Genomic DNA, 18700 nt, shown 5'->3' with positions numbered 1-18700 from the left:
TGTGTGTGTGTGTGTGTGTGTGTGTGTGTGTGTGTGTGTGTGTGTGTTAACTATTTCTCACAATTATTTACCAGTCCTGCCTACCAATCCTAAAACAGAGATTCTGCCATAACTGGAACTTTGAAATAACAACACAGATAGCAACACTTAACACAAAGGAAGCTGGGAAAATGTCCTTGGCATTTATGTTAATTATATAACATTGTAAACTATATCACCATTACCTATTTAAAACTATTTCTTGGAATTTTTTTTTTTAACTTGGTGCTAAGTTAAAATTCATGTGCATGTATTTTACCTTCATCACTATAATTTGGTCATTTTTTTTTTTTTTTGGTTTAACTATCCTAAAAGAACTCAGAATTTAATACAGCATTTTAAAATCTTAATTTAAACTTCAAGCAACCTTTAAAAAAAAAAACTGTAGTTTTGCAAGATTTCTGGGCAAATGGCCAAATACAAAATTAAAAATGTGCAAAACTCTTGATAGTTAAATAGAAATTTGAATCTTCCCAGAAGGTGAATTAAAAAGAGACAAGCTAAACAAATGTGTTGTTTCTAGAAAGGGACCTGGGAGAATGTGAACAGGGGTGAGAAACAGCCCTGTCTGTTTCATAAACATGCCTGTTCATGTTCACATCCTCATCTCTCAGAAGTGGTATGTAAGGATCCTCTGACCACATGCTGACCAGCAGGAGTACCACCTTCCTAGTCTCTGCTTACCATCAGGCCACAGGAGAAATAGGAAGGAGAGAGCACCACTGGTTTTCTTTAAGCCCACATTTTTGCTTTTCTTTTTTAATGCTTTTTATGTTCCCATATCATAATGATGATTGGGTTGTAGATATTATTGACACAATGAGATTGTTCAGAAATTATTCCTGAATGAGGTCATTGGGCATCAAGATAATGACATTTCAGCAATAACACTTCCAAGACAACAGAACTATGGAGGGCCAGAATATTCCTCCTCAAATAGGAAACGTCTTTGAGCTGAAGACAAAAAGAGAAATAGATAGAGGAGAGCTCTCTGCTCTGCCTCTGTTTGCCAAAAGCCAGAAAATAGATTTACAATGACAACTGGTGCCCAGCCTTCATTTCTACCAAGGAATGAAGGAATCAACCAGTAAAGCACCAGGATGCCTCCTCAGACCTGTTAATAGTACCAGAGGAATTTACTCTGCAAAATAGTCCTCATGTTCCATTTCTTTGCTTTTCCTCTGAGACAGCACCCATAGACAGTGGTTATTTTCATTTTTCTTATCACTTTTATAAGCCTTTATTGCTCTTCCCTGAGATGCTGCATGAAGCCCAAAGCCAACACTTGGAGAACTGCTTATTCTCTAGGTATCTCCTGTAAGTTTCCTAGATGTGCATGCTAAAAGGCTTTTGTTTTCTTTTCTCTGGTAAATCTGCCTTTTATAACAGGGATCCATTCCACCTGAATATCCTTCAGGTATTATCCCACTATATTTTGAACTTGAAGCTCCTGATCATTCCAAAGTGACTGCTATATGCTAACTTACATCATGAAGTTTTGCATGCACAACGTGATTTGGTTTCCCCAGGAAAAGTATTACAAAGGATAAAACTTGTCAAAGCCAAATTATATTTATTTTGAGTCATGGATTGTTATGGGATTTTATACTATTTTAGAATTGATTACCTAAAATAACCGAGTTGTTTCACTTTGAATAACTGAGAACTGGACAAATTGTTCTGTTTGGAATCCCGAAGAGCGAATTATAATTATGCAATGTGTTCCTAAGTATTTGCCATGACAGCATAATTAATTCAAAATTGTACAGGACTAAAGAGGCAAAGGGCGAAAAGGTTAGGCTAATATAAATTAGCCCCAGATTATACCCTTGTAATTACATTTTTTTGAATCTTCAAATATGAATAGATTGTCTTGACAGTGATATCATTATAGATGTAAAGTAGATGTAGAAAAGTCCCCTATTTCCAAGGGCTACTATTAATCAAACAAACACTGACACGTGCCTACATGTATGTAGACTTTGAAAAGAGAAGTAAGAGAAAGCAATGTAGAATTCAAAGCCACGCCCAGGCCACTAGTCCATTTGACATTGTTTTATTTTCTTTTCTTTTTTCTTTTCTTTTTTTCTTTTCCTCCTCTTTCCAACACATGATGATTCTGACCTGTCAGGAGTCAAAGGAGCCTGGCAAATGGAAGAGTTGGTCAGCTGACCCCAGGTTGTGAGGTGATTGATGAGGTCTCCCCAGCAAACCCCGCTGCAACCATCTGGCTAGGGTTAGAAGTCTCCCTTTCACACCCCCCGTCATTTACACATGTGAAGGACTTTTTGAGAAAGGGAATGCTAACTACCCTGTTGAGAGATTCTGTGAATGCCTTCAGTCAAAGAAAAATGAGGTAACTTTTCAAGGACTCCCCACTTACACACTTCTCTGATTCCTAATTTTCATATCATGTATTTTAATGGCTGAATAAACACATCAAATGGAGCTCCTATTCAGACATGTTAGTTTCCAGGCTCACCACGGACTTAATCAGATTATATCCCCTTTCTGTGTCCTTGCCTCCACCATTTCTGAAACAAAGTAAAATTTCTGAAGATGGGAAACAGGTTCTTAAGCAGAGCACCAAAAATCTAAACATCCAGTGAATGCCCCATCCCTGGAATCCCTATGAACTTGACTCTGCAGCTCCTGTGTCTCCAATTTTTCTACACTTATCCATTTTGTCCAGGGCTCCTCCACCTCTCCCTGGAAAAGGAAGACCAACACATTTTTCATTCCTCTAAACCACTGAATATTAAGGCAAAGGTAGAGAAAGACTAGCAAAGCTTACATGAATTCCATTATCATTTGTTAAATATAATCAATATCACCCCATACAAAGTAATCAAGCTTCATGAATGTACATTCAGCAGAGTGCACACTTTGCTCCAATAATTACAATCCTGTACCATAACCCCTAGCACTAATTATTTTCTTTCTTGACTTACAATTTTCTGCTAACTTACTTCATCTTCAGTTCTGTATCATAATTGTATTCAGGAGATAAGTTCCTATCTTTCTCCACACCATGTTAAATGTACACGCTAAGACAAAGCATACACTCAAAAATCAGTTGTGAAATCTCAAGAGCATAGAATACTTTGTTGGTAAGCAAAACTATGAATGGGCTGTGAATCCTTGATGTTAAATTCTTAGACTTCAGTTTTATGGATCTTAGAATATTTGCATATAGTTCACCAGGTGGATGTCCCTAATCAAAAATCTCCAAACTTACAAAGCTCCAAAATCCCAAACTCAAAAAAAAAAAAAAAAAAAAAAAAAAAAATCAGACTGAATCTTTATAACCTTTTAGGTTTCAGTGGTCAGGTTAACTTGTCAATGAAGCCTCCTTGAACTATTAGGTAATGAAAGGTCCAGTGATCACTCCACATATTATCCTGGTTTGTTTTTAACAGAAGCTCATTATATCATCTGAAATACCATGAACTTAAATCATTCTGTTGCTGGTCATTCTATTGTGACACAATTGTCTTGTACACAACAGTTATACCCAGTTTCTAATACGGGTGCTGGACCTTCAAGCTCAGCAGGTATTTTTACTCACTTAGCCATCTTGCAAGACCCTAGAGGCTATATTCTTTACTCTGTGATGCCTTTTCTTTACAGTTAAGATGAATAATGATGAGAAATTACTTGGCATAAATATCAATAGACAATAAGCATTATAATTGATCAGGAACACAGGTTTATTGCTATTTATTCATTTTTCTGTTGGTTACTTTGGTGAACTGTGTCCAAAACAGCATTTTGTTGTGGTTTTATGATTCATTAGGGCGTATTTTTCTTAAAATCTCTGATGTTTTTACTATGGTTATTTGTAATGTCATATTTCTATTTTCCCTTATCTTATTCCTTTGTGGAAAAGGTGTATTATGTAGGTGAAGGAGCATGCTTGTATAGAGATGTAGGTGTAGATGTACATACATGACTCCTGGTGGGTCAGCCATGTTCCTCTGCTGGAAGGTCCCAAATCCATGGGCAGCACAGATTGAACTTGATGGGTTTAAAGAAAATGAGATTACAAAGTTAGGTGGACAGGGATGAAGACATGGGATCTAGAAGAAATTGTGGGAAGGGGTACATATGACCAAAATTCCTTATGTTTGAATTTCTCAAAGAATTAATCAACTGTTTTTTTTTTTTAAAGAAGGCACTATTCAAACTCATTTAAAATATAGATGAAACTAGAATGCAAAAATAAAATATGCTCTAAATACCTGCTATTCAAACAAAGAAATTAAATAAAAGAGACAATTTTGATTGAATCATTTATTTAAAAAATAGAATGCATGAAATGTTAGCATTTTATAAGCAGGCATACAAGGCAAGTTGCTATGTAATAGACCAAAAATCTGGACAACTTAAAAAAATAATTTAAATTCTTAAAATAATTGCACTACCAGTGATAATTTTTAATCTAAAAGCCTATCATAGTTATGTGATCTTAAACAAGTATAAAGAATATTTTAGTTTTTTTGCCATGTAGACAAGATGGAAGGGTAAATGCAGACTTCACGAACTTGTAAGAGTTATCCTCTGCAAACATTTACAACTCATTCAAATCAGAGACATAAGCCTTGAATTGGAGGTAAACTTAGCTTTAAAATGTAGCATGAACTCAACGTTATTTAGGTCAATTAACACAAGAAGTAGAATGTTTTGCCTTATTAAGTTTCTTATTGTGAGTGGAAAAGTGTGTGTTAATTTAAATGTATCTATACTCAAAGATAGTTTCTTATTTTTCTATGAAGATAAAAAAGGATCAAAACTTTTGCACACATGTGCTTTTGAACACTCATGCATGTTCACACCCTCCTGCTGGCCTAAGTAAAAGCATCTTTTGACAGTCTGGTCTGCCACAGTGATCCTGCGGGAAGGACCAAAACCACTGACCCAATAAGAACATTTCCATTCTGGGTCACAAGATGGGCAGGTGCTATCACCATTACATTCATTCATTGAAGGTACTGACCTGAGATTTAGGGATGCTGCTCAGTCAAAACAAGAGCTGGAAGCCCAGGCTTATTCTTCCTGTTCTTTCCCAGCAGAAAAACTAAGGGCTTTGGGAGAGATCAGAGTAGGATCCACTAAGAAGCAGTAAGTGCAAACTACCTCTCCTCTGCAAGAAAGCTGCCTCTGGATGCCTTAGTGATCTGAAACTTTGTGATCAGCGTAGAGACAATATGCAGAGTGGGTGAGTAGTTACCCCTCTATCTAGGTTCTGTCTTTACCTCAGAAAGACACTCTTCTTAAGATAGATAGATAGATAGATAGATAGATAGATAGATAGATAGATAGATAGATAGATAGATAGATAGATAAAACATGCTTTTTTTGGAACCGACCTCAGGTCCTCTGGAAGAACATCAAGTACTCTGAACCACTCAGCCCTTGCAGTCATAATTTTATTTTTTTTTCCTTTTTCACAAGCTTTAAAGCTTCACTAATGATTATAAAAAAATAATTTAGTGATTAAATGTGAGAAATGAAAAGTTTAACATAAGTTGACATAAAGAAATGTACAGTTTACTGTAAAAGGTGCCATAATTTATCTCTAAGGATCTATAGACAAAACTGAATACTCTTCCTTTTTTTAATTACAGAGATTTTCATTTTGTAACTCCAGCATTTCTCAATGAAGAGAAGGTCTCCAAAGCTTTAAAGCTATCATGAAAAGAGTAGTCAGAGGCAGGTATTGAACTCGCTCCCTGAGGGCACTGGGGCACTGAGTATCTCTCCAGCTTGTGCTCTCCTTTCCAATGATAATTACTGCTGAGTGAGAGATCTGTCTCTGTTCCTAAGTTCAAATTAAAAATACCATTATCTGGAGCTTGAAGAGACAGCTTAGTTAGCCAACATAGGGATCTGAGTTCAATCTGCAGAACCAACATACAATAAACTAGGTGTGATACAGCATACTTATCATCCCAATATTTAGGAGGGAACAGAGGAGGATCCATAAGGTTTGACATCAAGACAGCATATCCTAATTAGTGAGGACTGGGCCTGTCAGGGACCCTATCTTAAAAGAAAAAACAAACAAACAAGCAAACAAAACAGAAGTAACAAAAAATTGTAGCTGGTGCCTAAGAAACAAAAAATTAAGGATGGCATGTGTAGACATTCCAACATATGTATACACAGGTGTATCTGCACCTATACACACAAAAGTTATCATCTATAATCCAAAAAAATATTTATTATTTTTGTAATTATTATTATTAGGATTCCAGCTACATATAGCTCAGGCAACGTGTGCTCATTGGTGCAATAGTGGCAAAAGCATTGTAAGAATTACCAACCACTTTCTGATGGGATTTAAATTATACTCCAAGAGCCAAGAACCTATCAATAGACAGATTTCTAGGCCTGAAGAGAGAGCTTGTAACTATTCCTTTGATAAACAAGCATGGAATTAAACTAACTTACGAGTTACCATTAAATCCAGGGGTTACAGAGCTCTCTCGACCCTCAACAAAGAAGCTTCTGTGTGTAGCAGGTGGTGATTGCAGTGACCAGCAACTAACCTAGGTGTGGAAAATACAAGACTGCAGAAGCCTCAGCCTTACGTGAATCATATGTAAGCATGTCCTCCTTCCAAGGCTCAGGGGACATGGAAAGAGAGGATGAGAAGAGTGTAAGAGCCTGAGGTGATGGATGACTGCAAGAAACAGTGTCTTCTCAACACACCAGTGGAGCTGTACATATGAACTTACAAAATGAACAAAGCCTGGGCAAGACCAAGCCAGACCAATTTCCACCATGGAGAAGGGAAGCAGGCATGAACTCTATCCATAGCCGTGGAACTATTCACAATTACTAACTGCCCTGAGTGAGAGAATCAGTTTTCTCTAAGAGTGTAGCCCCCAGTAAGTCAGACAGGCTCAGTGGACAGCCAATATTCCAGAATATTTTGGCAGCACAAATTGGTCTTGATGGAGGAAAAGGGACACAAAGTTGGGTGGATAGGAAATATTTGGAGGAGGACGTGATTATGATCAACACATATTGTTCCAAATTCTCAAAAAACTAATAAAAGCTTTTTAAAAGGGCTAACTCATGTGTTTGGTAAGAAAAGGAGGCAGGAAGTCGTGGAAAGAGTTTGGAGAATAATATAATATCAAATTCGTGTATCTGCAACAGAGACAATAGGCTAAGACAATAGGTTTCAAGACCTATGCATGAAAACAGTAGTCAGAACATGATCTCCTTCCTCTGTGTGATCATTTAGCATGTGATGCTTTCAAACTATTTCCCTTTGTATTCATTATTTGTCAGTGCGTGTGTGTGTGTGTGTGTGTGTGTGTGTGTGTGTGTGTGTGTGTGTATGCAAGCATGCACAAGAGCACACACATGGAAATGTATGTACAACTTTCAGAAGTTTGTTCTGTCCTACCTTTGAGAGTGAGCTGAGGATTGAACTCCAGTCCTTAACCTTGGCGGCAGACTCCTTTTCCCTGCTGAGTCATCTCACTGGCCCCTTAAAAGATTGACCAACAGCAGATTCACTGAAGGCTTGGCAAATCCTTTACAGTGACTTCTACAAAGTCAGAAACAGCCCAGAAAAGGATCATGCCTGGAAAGCATCCCAGGTTCATTGTTTTAAGACAGACACACACACACACACACACACACAGAGAGAGAGAGAAAGAGAGAGAGAGAGAAAGAAAGAGAGAGAGAGAGAGAGTCTTTTCTATTGTTTTCCTGAAGAAATTCACATTACTCTTTCATTAGAAACACTAAACTTTTGAGAAAGTCTCAACATGCTACTATACACATTTAAAAATACATTCAAATAATTTCACAGTGACTAGAATACTCAAATGATTTAACCTGGGCATGTAGAACAAAGGTCAAAACTGGGGGATAATTTTTAATTTTCCCCAGAAAAATGAAAGTAGTGATGGGTGCAAGCTTCGAGTGGTGGGGGGAAACAAACAAACAAAACCATGGATGTAGACGTGCACTTGGGCCTTAATCTGTAGCCACCATCTGTATAAATCAGGCCTAGAGCTGACATGCAATTTTCTGTATGTCCCCTGAGAAGTGGCCCTCGGGGCTTAATTATTGATGAAGAGATATTTCTTCAAAGTGGCCCAGTCAAGACTGCCTCAAGGGGACATTCATAAGCACTCATAATATCAATTTCCAAGCACCTGGGAGATAGGCACTCACACAGGCTCTTTAATTATTATGATACAGACAGAGGGAAGGAAGAACACATTATGCAACCAGGCTGAAACTTCCCAAGAAAATTGTCAGGATGTGTACAAAAAGTGGGGTTCCTGAGTGACTGTGCAGAAAGAGCCCTGTACAATTTCCAGGAACAAACGAGTTTGGCCTCTAACCTCTACTCCATCCAAGGAGTTTAAGCAACTGTCAGAACCAAGTGTGATGAGCTCACAGATTCATGAAAATCCAGAAAACATTTTCTTGAAGTTCATGTGCTTGCTTAGGAAAAAAATTACATATTTCCTATATTTACTATAAAAGATAATCTCATTATGTTTTATTGCATGGGTTCTCTTTTAGGAAAAGAACATCAAATTGCTTCAAACTTTTCTTAAATGTGCATCCCAAAATAATATTCACCCATCTCACCAGCTTTGCTCTAGTATCAAAATCGCTAAAGAATCTATCAATATGTAACTTATAATTTGGAGGGGGAAAATGAGTAAAGCGGAGAACCCTGAATTTTAAATTTCATTCCATCATTCAGATGTTCTGCATACATGAGGCCTTTGCCATGCAATTTGTTTGTATTCCCCAAGGCCTACACTAGAGGGCTGGAAATAAGATTAGATGCAAGCTTGAAGTAGCAATGAAGACAGTCTTTAATTCGACTGAAATGTCATTAATTCCCCCTTCCCATCAAAAACTCACATTCAGCAACTTTCATGACACATACCTGCAGTATTCAGGAGTCTATAATGAGCTTTCATGGTAATTCTTTGAATCTCACTACTTTTTACCTTCCTCATAAAATCTAGGTTCTGTTTTCACTTATCTGCTTTAAAAGAAGATAAGTCTCTATAATATGTCTAGGAAATCCTGAAAAACCAACAAATCCTATTAGAATAACTTTGTAAAAACAGCTTATGTAACCAATATGTACTACCATTTCCTTTTTTTAATTAATTAATGCAGTGTGAGGGTGTGTGTGTGTGTGTGCGTGCGTGTGTGTGTGTGTGTGTGTGTGTGTGTGTGTGTGTGTAAGTAGGCATGCATGTACCATGCCACACATGCCATGGTCAGATAACAGTTTGCAAGTATCAGGTCTCTCCTTCCACTGTTGTGGTTCTAGGACTTAACCCAGATGGTCATCATGCTGGGCAGCAAGGGTTTTTACTTGTTCAGCCAGCTCACCAGCCCCGAACTACCATTTCAAAAACATTCCTTCTATGCGAAGGTATTTTCTGTCTTAATCTTCATATCTTATTTGTTGGGGAAAAAAATGATATAATTTTTAATTGGCTGATGAAGAAAGGACAGGTCATAAGAATAAAAGACACAATTATAAAAAAAATAGAATCAAAATCTGAGCCAAGATATTTTTATATTTAAAATAATTTCTCATTTATGTTTATTTTATTTCATTATAAAATTTCTAAAAGAAATTAAAATATCACATGCCATGATCAACCAGACCTATGCAACTTAATAAACTTACATGCAGTTGGAATTGTATATACAATTGTGTGAGTTTAAATATGTAAAGCTAACTGTTTTTCTACTTCTAATTATGTCATAGATTTTTGTTTGTTCCCTTAGACTGTGGTTAAGTAAATAAAAATTATTTAACACTAAAAGCATAGAATGTGAAGTTGCATAGTTTCCATTTTGAATCAAGTTCTAACTTAATAGTGTACACATTGTTTGTTTTCAAATAGTAACCAGGAAATAAAAATTACCTTTTTTATGTGGGCCAACTAGTTAGGAGAGTGGGGGATATCTCTGACACAGACTAAGTTCCCTGCCTTTTGATCACTTCCCCCTGATGGGACTTTCCTACAAGGCCATGGGGGAGAAAGATTAACTCAGTCCCTATGAATAGATGAGCTGGAGTGTCTGGGTAGGGGGGCTCCCTATTCTGAGGAATAGGGAAAAGGAGATATGGGAGGAAGGGTGGGACTGAGAGGAGAGGAGAGGAAAAGGGGGCCTATGAATAAGATGTAAATTGAATTAATTAATAAAAAAATAAAAATTTTGGACTTAATAAAAAATAAATTCATAGAAAATTTCTTTAGTATTCAGACAAATAGTAAAATGTCTAAAGTTATTCATTGTTTTAATAGAGGCACATAGTACCTATGAATGTAGTACTTTTCAAAAAATGTAACAAAAGCAATAATGATCACAAATTACAGGAAATACGTGAAGCTATTCAGAATTATCTCAGAAGCACAATTGGCTCCCAGATAATTCTGAACACCCACACTGCTGATGAACGAGGCCAGAAACCACCTTCTGTCTTGAGAAAGAAGATTAAAAGCAAATTATATCAGAAAATGAACATGTCATATTTGAAAAATAAATCTCATGATTATAAATTTACAAGAAACAAATGATTACACATTTTAATTAGTGTAGAATGGAAATGGAAAAAAATTCTTTGTACAGTTTTGTGCCTGTGTGTGTGTGTGTGTGTGTGTGTGTGTGTGTGTGTGTGTGTGTGCGTGCATGTATGTATCTGTTCATATGTGTGAGGCCAGAAGACAGCCTTGACCTTGGGCACTATATTTCAAGACAATCTTCCACCCTGTGTTTTGAGACAGGCTCTTTCATTGCTACCCTGTCTGGACAATCTGTCTCCGTCTCCCTAATTATGGATTTTTTTACTACATTGTGGAGATCGAGCCTGGGTGGTTCCTCCTTCTTGTTCAGCAATCACAGGGCCATCTCCCCAGCCTGTCCACACAGTTTTAAGAACTGAGCAAGACCTGTGTGACTGAGTTGTTGCTGTGTTCACATCACTAATAGGACAAACAATAAACTGGCCATTTCAAATTTTCAGTGGCCTCTTTAGCAACACCACAGCTTGGACCATGCCAAAGGTTTCTTCATACTTTGCCATGGCACTTTAGTACAGTCTTTTTTTTTTTTTTTTTTTTTTTTCAGTATGCTTGTCTTTCTGTGCAGGTGTTCTAATTTTGGGGACTTGAACTTCTGCTTTCAAAAACCATGGAGAGGACCTAGACCCCCTGCTCAGATGTAGCCAATTGGCAGCTCAGACTTCCCCTGAGCTCCTGAGTAAGGGAAGCAAGGGCTGCCTCTGTCATGAACTGGATTGCCTGTTCTTTGATCACTTGCCCCTGGCTAAGCACAGAGGAAGAGGATCCAGGCAGCCTGATGAGACTTGATAAGCTATGGGTAGATGGCAGAGGAGGAGAACGTCCCCTTTCAGTGGACTAGGGGAAAGGGAAAAAAGGGAAGAGGGACTCGGGGGAGTTGAAAGAGGGGTCATCAATTGGGATATATAATGAATAAATTGTAAAAAAAAATAAGAAAAAAAGGAAAAAATGCATGTAAATAAAAAACAAACAATTTAAAAAAAAAATCTCTCAGAGTGATGACACATCTGTACTCTATGGGGAAGTCTACCTTTCAGTCTTGTTATTGTTGCCTGTTTACAAAAAGTTGGTAGGATATGTTCCAACAGCTACTGTGTGGTTATTTAAAGATAATGTTACCTTAGCATTAGACCCTAGATGTTAACATTCTCATGAATTTCTTATGATTATTACTCAGCTTTCCAAATAAAGATTTTTCTCCAGATATATGAAAGGAAGCTACTGAAATCTTGTGTACTTTAGAGTTAGTCAATCAACCAACCCTGTCTGCTATTATTAGAGTAAATAGACCCAACCTAAAAATCTCCCTGTTGACAGATTTATTATTAATTATTAATATTATAGTTTTTAATTAAACTACTAAACTAATCTTCTAAATACTTGGGCAAGATATTTTTTAGAATGTATTGGAATACATGTGAACATTCTGAGCTACAGAAACATGAAGTATGCTACAAACTAATATCAAGGGAACTAATTAAGGAAGATAAGCAGATATATGTGTTTGTACTACTCAAGAAAACTCCCTACCAAAAAAAATCTTTAAAACTAAGGGCAGTGCACAGAGAAGTTTATAATTTGAAGAAAAATCATGTTTCACAGCTAAAATCCATTGCTTTTAACTAAAAAGCTTTAAAAACCTTTGTCAATTGCATTTCCACAATCCCTGTGGATAAAATTAAGGAGAGAAGAAGGAAATATTACACACTCAGTAAAAAAGTATGCATATATGTATATATTAATTAAATAGATAGATAATTCTCAACTTCTGTAAATCTCATTCTTCCTCCTTTGGCTCTTCTCTCTGCAGGAGCAGAAGCAATTATAAGAAAGGATGTCTTAAAATGTATTTTGCTATCTCTGCCAATTTTGATTCCATGTCTTCCTTTTCTGAAGCAGGTCCTTCACATTCACTTTCTCCAAGTCATTTCCTTTTGTTTTCACTTTCCAAAGTCCCCATTTTAAAAATTTCATTTTCCTAACTGATAAGTACAAGAAGTGCTCCATTGTCTTCTTGGCTCAGAAGGCGGCACAGGAGTAGCACCTCAAAAGCCATTTCTGATTGTCTCAAAATGCAAGCTATTTTATGGACAGCAGACTGAAATTATTTTCTTGTATTCAGGATAAATCTGAACAGTTACTCAGTGGCAATTCAAGGTAAGGACTTCAGCTGTGATTGTGGTGGGAGCAAAGGAATAGGAAGCAGCTTAGCTTGGCTGTGAATATCAAAACCACTGGTTTGTGGTGGCTCATAGCTTTAACTACATGGTCTCCTCTCAATTATCTTTGAAGGGGTGTGGGGAGCAGGATATTGAACAAATGTGAAATCCCGAACAATTGTTCTCCCTTGCTTTTAGATGTGCTGGTATTGACATCACATTGGCTGGTGATTCAGTCTGGATTAAGACGTACTCTAAAATTAATGCTGAGGTCAGGGAAAGTGACCAGTGGCCAATACTCACCTACTTTGAAACTCCTCCAGGAGAGCCTGGATTCAAAAGTCATGCTTTTCAAAATTTAGACTGTATCAAAAAAGTAGCAAAATGGTATCTTAAACTATGTGGCTACCATTAATATACTTTGAATCACTAACTACCCATTGGAAGAGATTTTTCTGGTAACAACATCCATTGTTTCATCTTTGTTTGTTAACATTGACCCTTTTTTTCCTGACAAGAAAGTATGTACCTATAGCAGGGGCTAATGACACTATTATTGTTTTCCATACTGTTTTCAACTCTGGGAGCTAGGTACTGTGGGCAAGCTCACCCAGCCTGAGAGGAGCAAAGCTAGGCCCCATTCCCAGTCGTTAGCAACGCAAGCCAGATTCTGAGCCAAGTCATGTCACTGAAAAAGGTGAGTTGGGATCCTGTGCCATTTCTGCACTTCCCACAAAGGGCTAGGATTTGTTATACAAGCTAGGTCTCACCATCAACTATCACATCCTCTCTAGGTCCAGGTAATATTCCAGGTACAGTTTAGTGAACTGACTCTCTACTAAGTTTCCGACCCTTACTGCCCACATCTGCTAAGACTGAGGCTAAAAATTAGAAAGAAACCAAGCAACTTTGAAGACTTCAGCAACTTGACAAAAAATGTTTCACGTCTGATTGTGAAAACAAATTCTACAGGTAGCTTTCTGGTAAAAATCAAATTTCTAATGTAGTGGGTGGCTACCACGACTAAATACCTCAAATGTCAGATGCTTTATCAACGTATTCTTATCCCCATTTACTTCACACCATTCTGAAATTGTCTTCCTAGTTGAGACAAAGACAATGATCACCGTCAGATCAACCTCCCCGTGATGGTTTTTAATGACTGTGTTCAGGAAACCTTCTGAAACAGACAGAAAACAAATCCTTCATAATTTATCCTGATGCTGCAACACAAGGAGAGTTTCAGGAGGTGAACGGGATGGAGGGAGACATCCCTGTGTGAGATAGTGCTCCTGGCTTAATGCGCTTTTCCTCACAGTGTTGTACTTTAATGATTGATTTCACGCTCTTCCATGGTATTCTTAGCTCATGAATCATAGGTATTATGGTGAGAGGAAAATAAAGTATTGTGGGAGATAAAAGATGCTACTGATTAGAGTTGTGGCGCGCACTTGAACAACACAAAAGCTGAAGAAGGGTGAAGGTCACCATTCCAGGTTCTAAGCATATCACCCCGACGGGCCACACAGAGTAAGGTTACACTCACTTCAATGGGGTGGGGAGACTAGGAGTGATTAAATGTTCTTGAACAAAGCTTGTACAATCAAGCTGGACACTTACTGTCTCACCAGCTTCGCACTCTCCATAAGAATACGAATACGAATAAAAACTGTTTCCAAGACAAGTGCATGAAAAACATATGAAATCAGCTAAGCTTGAAACACCATTCTGAAAATAAACAAAAGCCATCTGATCTGTGCCTCTCTGATTCCTGAAGTCTGCACGGCCTGGGTTACTGTCAAAGGGGTGGCTAACTGATTCAGTTTAACAAAACTAAAAATGTGTCAGGGGAGTTAAATCAAAGTTAGTACCAGGGACCATGACCTCAGTCAGACATGGTCTCCGGTGCCCTGTACACACACGGATAGTTCATTAAATCAATCATACTGTTCATTATCCAAAAAAGAAACTATGAACAAAAGTCCTAAGTAAACTACATAGAGAAGTACATGCAGCATCCTTTAGGTCTTACCACTAAAGTGAATTTATCAAAGGCAAATATGAAGTCTGTTATAATACTACCAGCTTCCCTTTCAGAGCTCTGCCAGTGACAGAGGCAAACTGGACAAAACCAGCTATCCTGCCGCAAACAGGTGGTTTTAAACTTCTATTCAAAAGACAAAGGAGGAAAAGTGTTATTTCTGAACAAATACAGAGAGGGTAGGAGGAGGCCAGGAGAAGGGGAGAAGGGAGAAGGAAAGGAAAGAGAAAGGAGAGCACAAATATTCTACAGGAGTTTTGTTTTGTTTTTACCTCGAAGAAAATCCCTAAACAAAACGGAACGGAAACCGGAGAGACACAGACTGATTCAGCATGATTAAAATCACCAGCATAATTCAATCTTTCTCTCAGCATACACATCCTAAAGTACTTAGAACTCGAAGGAAGGGTTTTGCTATTTCAGGTAGGAACTTATTCTCAGAAAGATTGCATTGTTTTGCAGAAACACGGTGCAAAAAGAGAACCAAAAACTGTTGAGAGAACAAGGCAGTTCGTGTATCTCCTGCCGGGGAGAGTGCACTTTCCAGTGTCCTCTGTACTTCGTTCTACTCGTCCAAATGTGAAATCAAGTTGTAAACAATACCGTGGCCAGCACAGCTAGAAACGGCGGCCTGGATCTTGTATTTCCTCTCTCCACTTTTGCAGACAGCGAGTCTCGGCTACTGTAAGTAGGGTCACTCGGTGGGTGTCTCCCAAAGCCACGAAGGGGACGTAACAGGAGTTAGAGGGTCGCCTGAGCGCGAAGGGGCACTGCGGCCCCCTGGAGTTCATGCCTCTGAACTCTGAGCTTGCAGGTCACTGTGACTTAGGGCAGAGAGAGGTGGCCACCTCTCCTACGAAGTGACCAGGTGCTGGTCCCAGGACGCCGCGTCCGGCTTGTCCCCTCAGTTCCCCGGGGAAACTTCGCGGGTCGCCCTCTACGTCCGGGGCTCGCCCCTACACCTCCCGCCCCTCCGTGGCCCTCCCACCCCGGGTCAGTGGTCCGTACCTCGATGTCCGGCGCGTCCCTGCTCAGCACACCCGCCATGGCAGCGCTTCCCGGCCTCAGTCTCCTGCGCTGACCCCCCGTCCGCAGCCGCAGCCTCCAGCCAGCTACAGAAGCCTCAGCTTGTCCCAGCGCTGGTGCTCAGACTGCTTGAGGGAAGGCAGCGGGAGGGGGCGGGGCGATAGCAAAGGACACGCCCTTGGGGCGGGGTAAGGCTCTGGGCACGCCTCACAGCCAACCGGCCCGCCCAACTGGTCCCAGGTTCCCTGGCCGTGCCCCAGGGAGCTTCTGGGTGTACTGGCCTTTGCTCCCTAAAGCGGCCAAGGCCGAGTTCGGTAGGCGGTTTCAGTTGTCAGAGAGCGTCGGTATTAGAAGCAAGCAATTGCGACTTTGATGTTCTTCTGCGCCCTCCTCTCGCAATGTGAGGAAACAAAGTCTAAAGAGCAACTAGACCTTCCAGAATTCTCCAGGGACCAGAGAGTATCTGTGTTCCTCTGGCCACCAGGAAATAGGCTGGCAGGATTTCGAAGCTACTCTGGAGGGTTAGTAGTCTGGGGGAGCCTAGGGAGCAAAGAGACAGACATCAGCAACCACAGTCCAGCGCTTCAGAGCAGCGCTGTAGAAAAACAGTTTTCAGCCTTCCTAATGCTGCAACCCTTTAATATGTTACTCGTGTTGTGGTGACCCCAACCATAAAATTATTTTCGTTGATACTTCATAATTGTAATTTTTCTACTGTTATGAGTTGTAATGTAAAGAAATATCTGTGTTTTCCAATGATCTTAGGAGACCCCCATGAAAGTGTCTTTCAACCCCCAAAAGGAGTCCTGAAGGAGTCTCCCTCCACAGGTTGGGGAACGCTGCTATTGTACAAGTGTCTTTACAGGACCGAGGCTTTAGTTTTGCATAACAGTCCACGTCTATTTTTAAATATATACCAATATTCTAAAATGCAAAGCTTATAAGTACAAGCAGGTGTTGTTTTTGTGTGTGTGTTTGCTCTCATAGTGTCTGGGATGAGGCAATGATGTCATTAGCCTAATCCCAAAAATCAAATTCTCCCATCATCTTTGTGGCAGCCTGGGCTCCAGACTGTTTCCTTAGTTGGATGTCTTCTTTCACGTCACTTTCTGCTTCTTTTAAGGCACACAGGGCACTTCGTCCTGATGGCTAGATTTGTGGTAATTTTGGAGTAAAGCATTTCCCTCCTAATTACTATTTTTCTTCAATTCAGCATGTTTTGTTCAACATGTACTCATTGTTTTGTTTACTTTTCAATGTATTGATGTCCTGTGAAGTCTTCTAGATGTGGTCTCCAAGAAAGCTCATTGCTGTCCTGACTGCAAATGCACAGGACACAAACTGTGGTCCGTTCTTGGTTGGCAGATAAAAGAGAAACAGATCAGGACCTGGTGTATTCCTTGAGTGGCCTGGGAAGGCTTATAGTACAAACCACTGCATTACCTTAAAGGAATTGAAACTTTCCTAGGGGATGCATACATCCTTGAGTCAAATATTACCATAAAAAGTAGGGGCTAAGAGAGAAGCCTGTGAATCAGCCTTGGCTTCCTTATTTCCACTCACTCCTTTAATCCTTTCCCCACCTCTAAGGATTTTTACTTCTAACCAGATCTTGAGTCATTTGGACAGAGGTGTGCCAGTTTCTGCTGTTGAGTTCCTGAACTCTAGATTGGGCTTTTAAGAGTGAATCAACCCCTTTGCTGCCATTCCCCACAAGATAGAAACTTTTTTTTTTCAGTGAACCATTGCAATCCACATTTGTTTGTGGTTTGCTTTTGTTGTTGCTGTTTTAACTTCTTATCCACCTCTGAGTGACACACTCCTCTTCTCCTCTACCTCACTGAGGTCCCTCTCCCCCTGACATGTGTTTTATCCACTAGGCATTGCACTAATCCTCCATCGCTTCTGTGATTCTGTTCCTTTTCCTCCCCAAGAGACTGTTTCCCTCTTCATTAATCCTCAGGTCACTCCCACCACCAATACTAATTACACCTTCCCTATCTCTGCCATTCTTGTTTACAACAGCCTATTTTTTCTTAACAGTCATGTCAAGTTTTGTTTGCCTGCTTATTTGCATGTGTTTTACTTGATCTGTGTCTTCTGTTTAAGATAGAACTCATTGATACAAGAGACAACTTCCTGAACAGAACAGCAACAGCACAGGCTCTGAGAGCAACAATCAATAAATGGGACCTCATGAAACTGAAAAGCTTCTGTAAAGCAAAGGACACTGTCTTCAGAACAAAACGACTGCCTACAGATTGGGAAAGAATCTTCACCAACCCTTTATCTGATAGAGGGCTACTATCCAGTATATATAAAGAACTAAAGAAGCTGAAAAGCAACAAACCAAGTAATCCAATTAAAAAATGGGGAACAGAGCTAAACAGAGAACTCTCTGTAGAGGAATATCGAATGGCAGAGAAACACTTAAAGAAATGTTCAACCTTATTAGCCATTAGGGAATGGCAAATCAAAACAACCCTAAGATTTCACCTTACACCCATCAGAATGGCCAAGATCAAAAACTCAAGTGACAACACATGCTGGAGAGGTTGTGGAGAAAGGGGAACCCTACTCCACTGCTGGTGGGAACGTAAACTTGTACAACCACTCGGGAAGTCAATCTGGTGCTTTCTCAGACAACTAAGAATAGTGCTTCCTCAAGATCCAGCCATACCACTCCTAGACATATATCCAAAAGGGGCTCAAGTACACAATAAGAACATTTGCTCCACGATGTTTGTAGCAGCTTTATTTGTAATAGCCAGAAGCTGGAAACAGCCTAGATGCCCCTCAACTGAAGAATGGATGCAGAAATTGTGGTACATCTACACAAT

At 39.3% G+C, this 18700-nt stretch overlaps 1 protein-coding gene across 1 annotated transcript in view; it reads right to left on the bottom strand.

The window, feature by feature from the left end:
- Dpyd (dihydropyrimidine dehydrogenase) overlaps positions 1-15992 on the bottom strand; it is an 844213-nt gene extending 828221 nt beyond the window's left edge. The window contains 1 exon segment of the mRNA XM_055628041.1: positions 15843-15992. Coding sequence (XP_055484016.1) covers positions 15843-15881 — 39 coding nt within the window. The 5' untranslated portion in view covers positions 15882-15992.
- Positions 15993-18700: the final 2708 nt, after the last annotated feature.

The sequence above is a fragment of the Psammomys obesus genome, unplaced genomic scaffold (genome assembly GCF_907164565.1).
Source record: "Psammomys obesus unplaced genomic scaffold, mPsaObe1.curated_primary_1811, whole genome shotgun sequence".
In the NCBI taxonomy this organism is placed as follows: Eukaryota; Metazoa; Chordata; class Mammalia; order Rodentia; family Muridae; genus Psammomys; species Psammomys obesus.
Note: the sequence above shows the minus strand (reverse complement) of the source record. Positions and strands in the feature narration are given on the sequence as shown.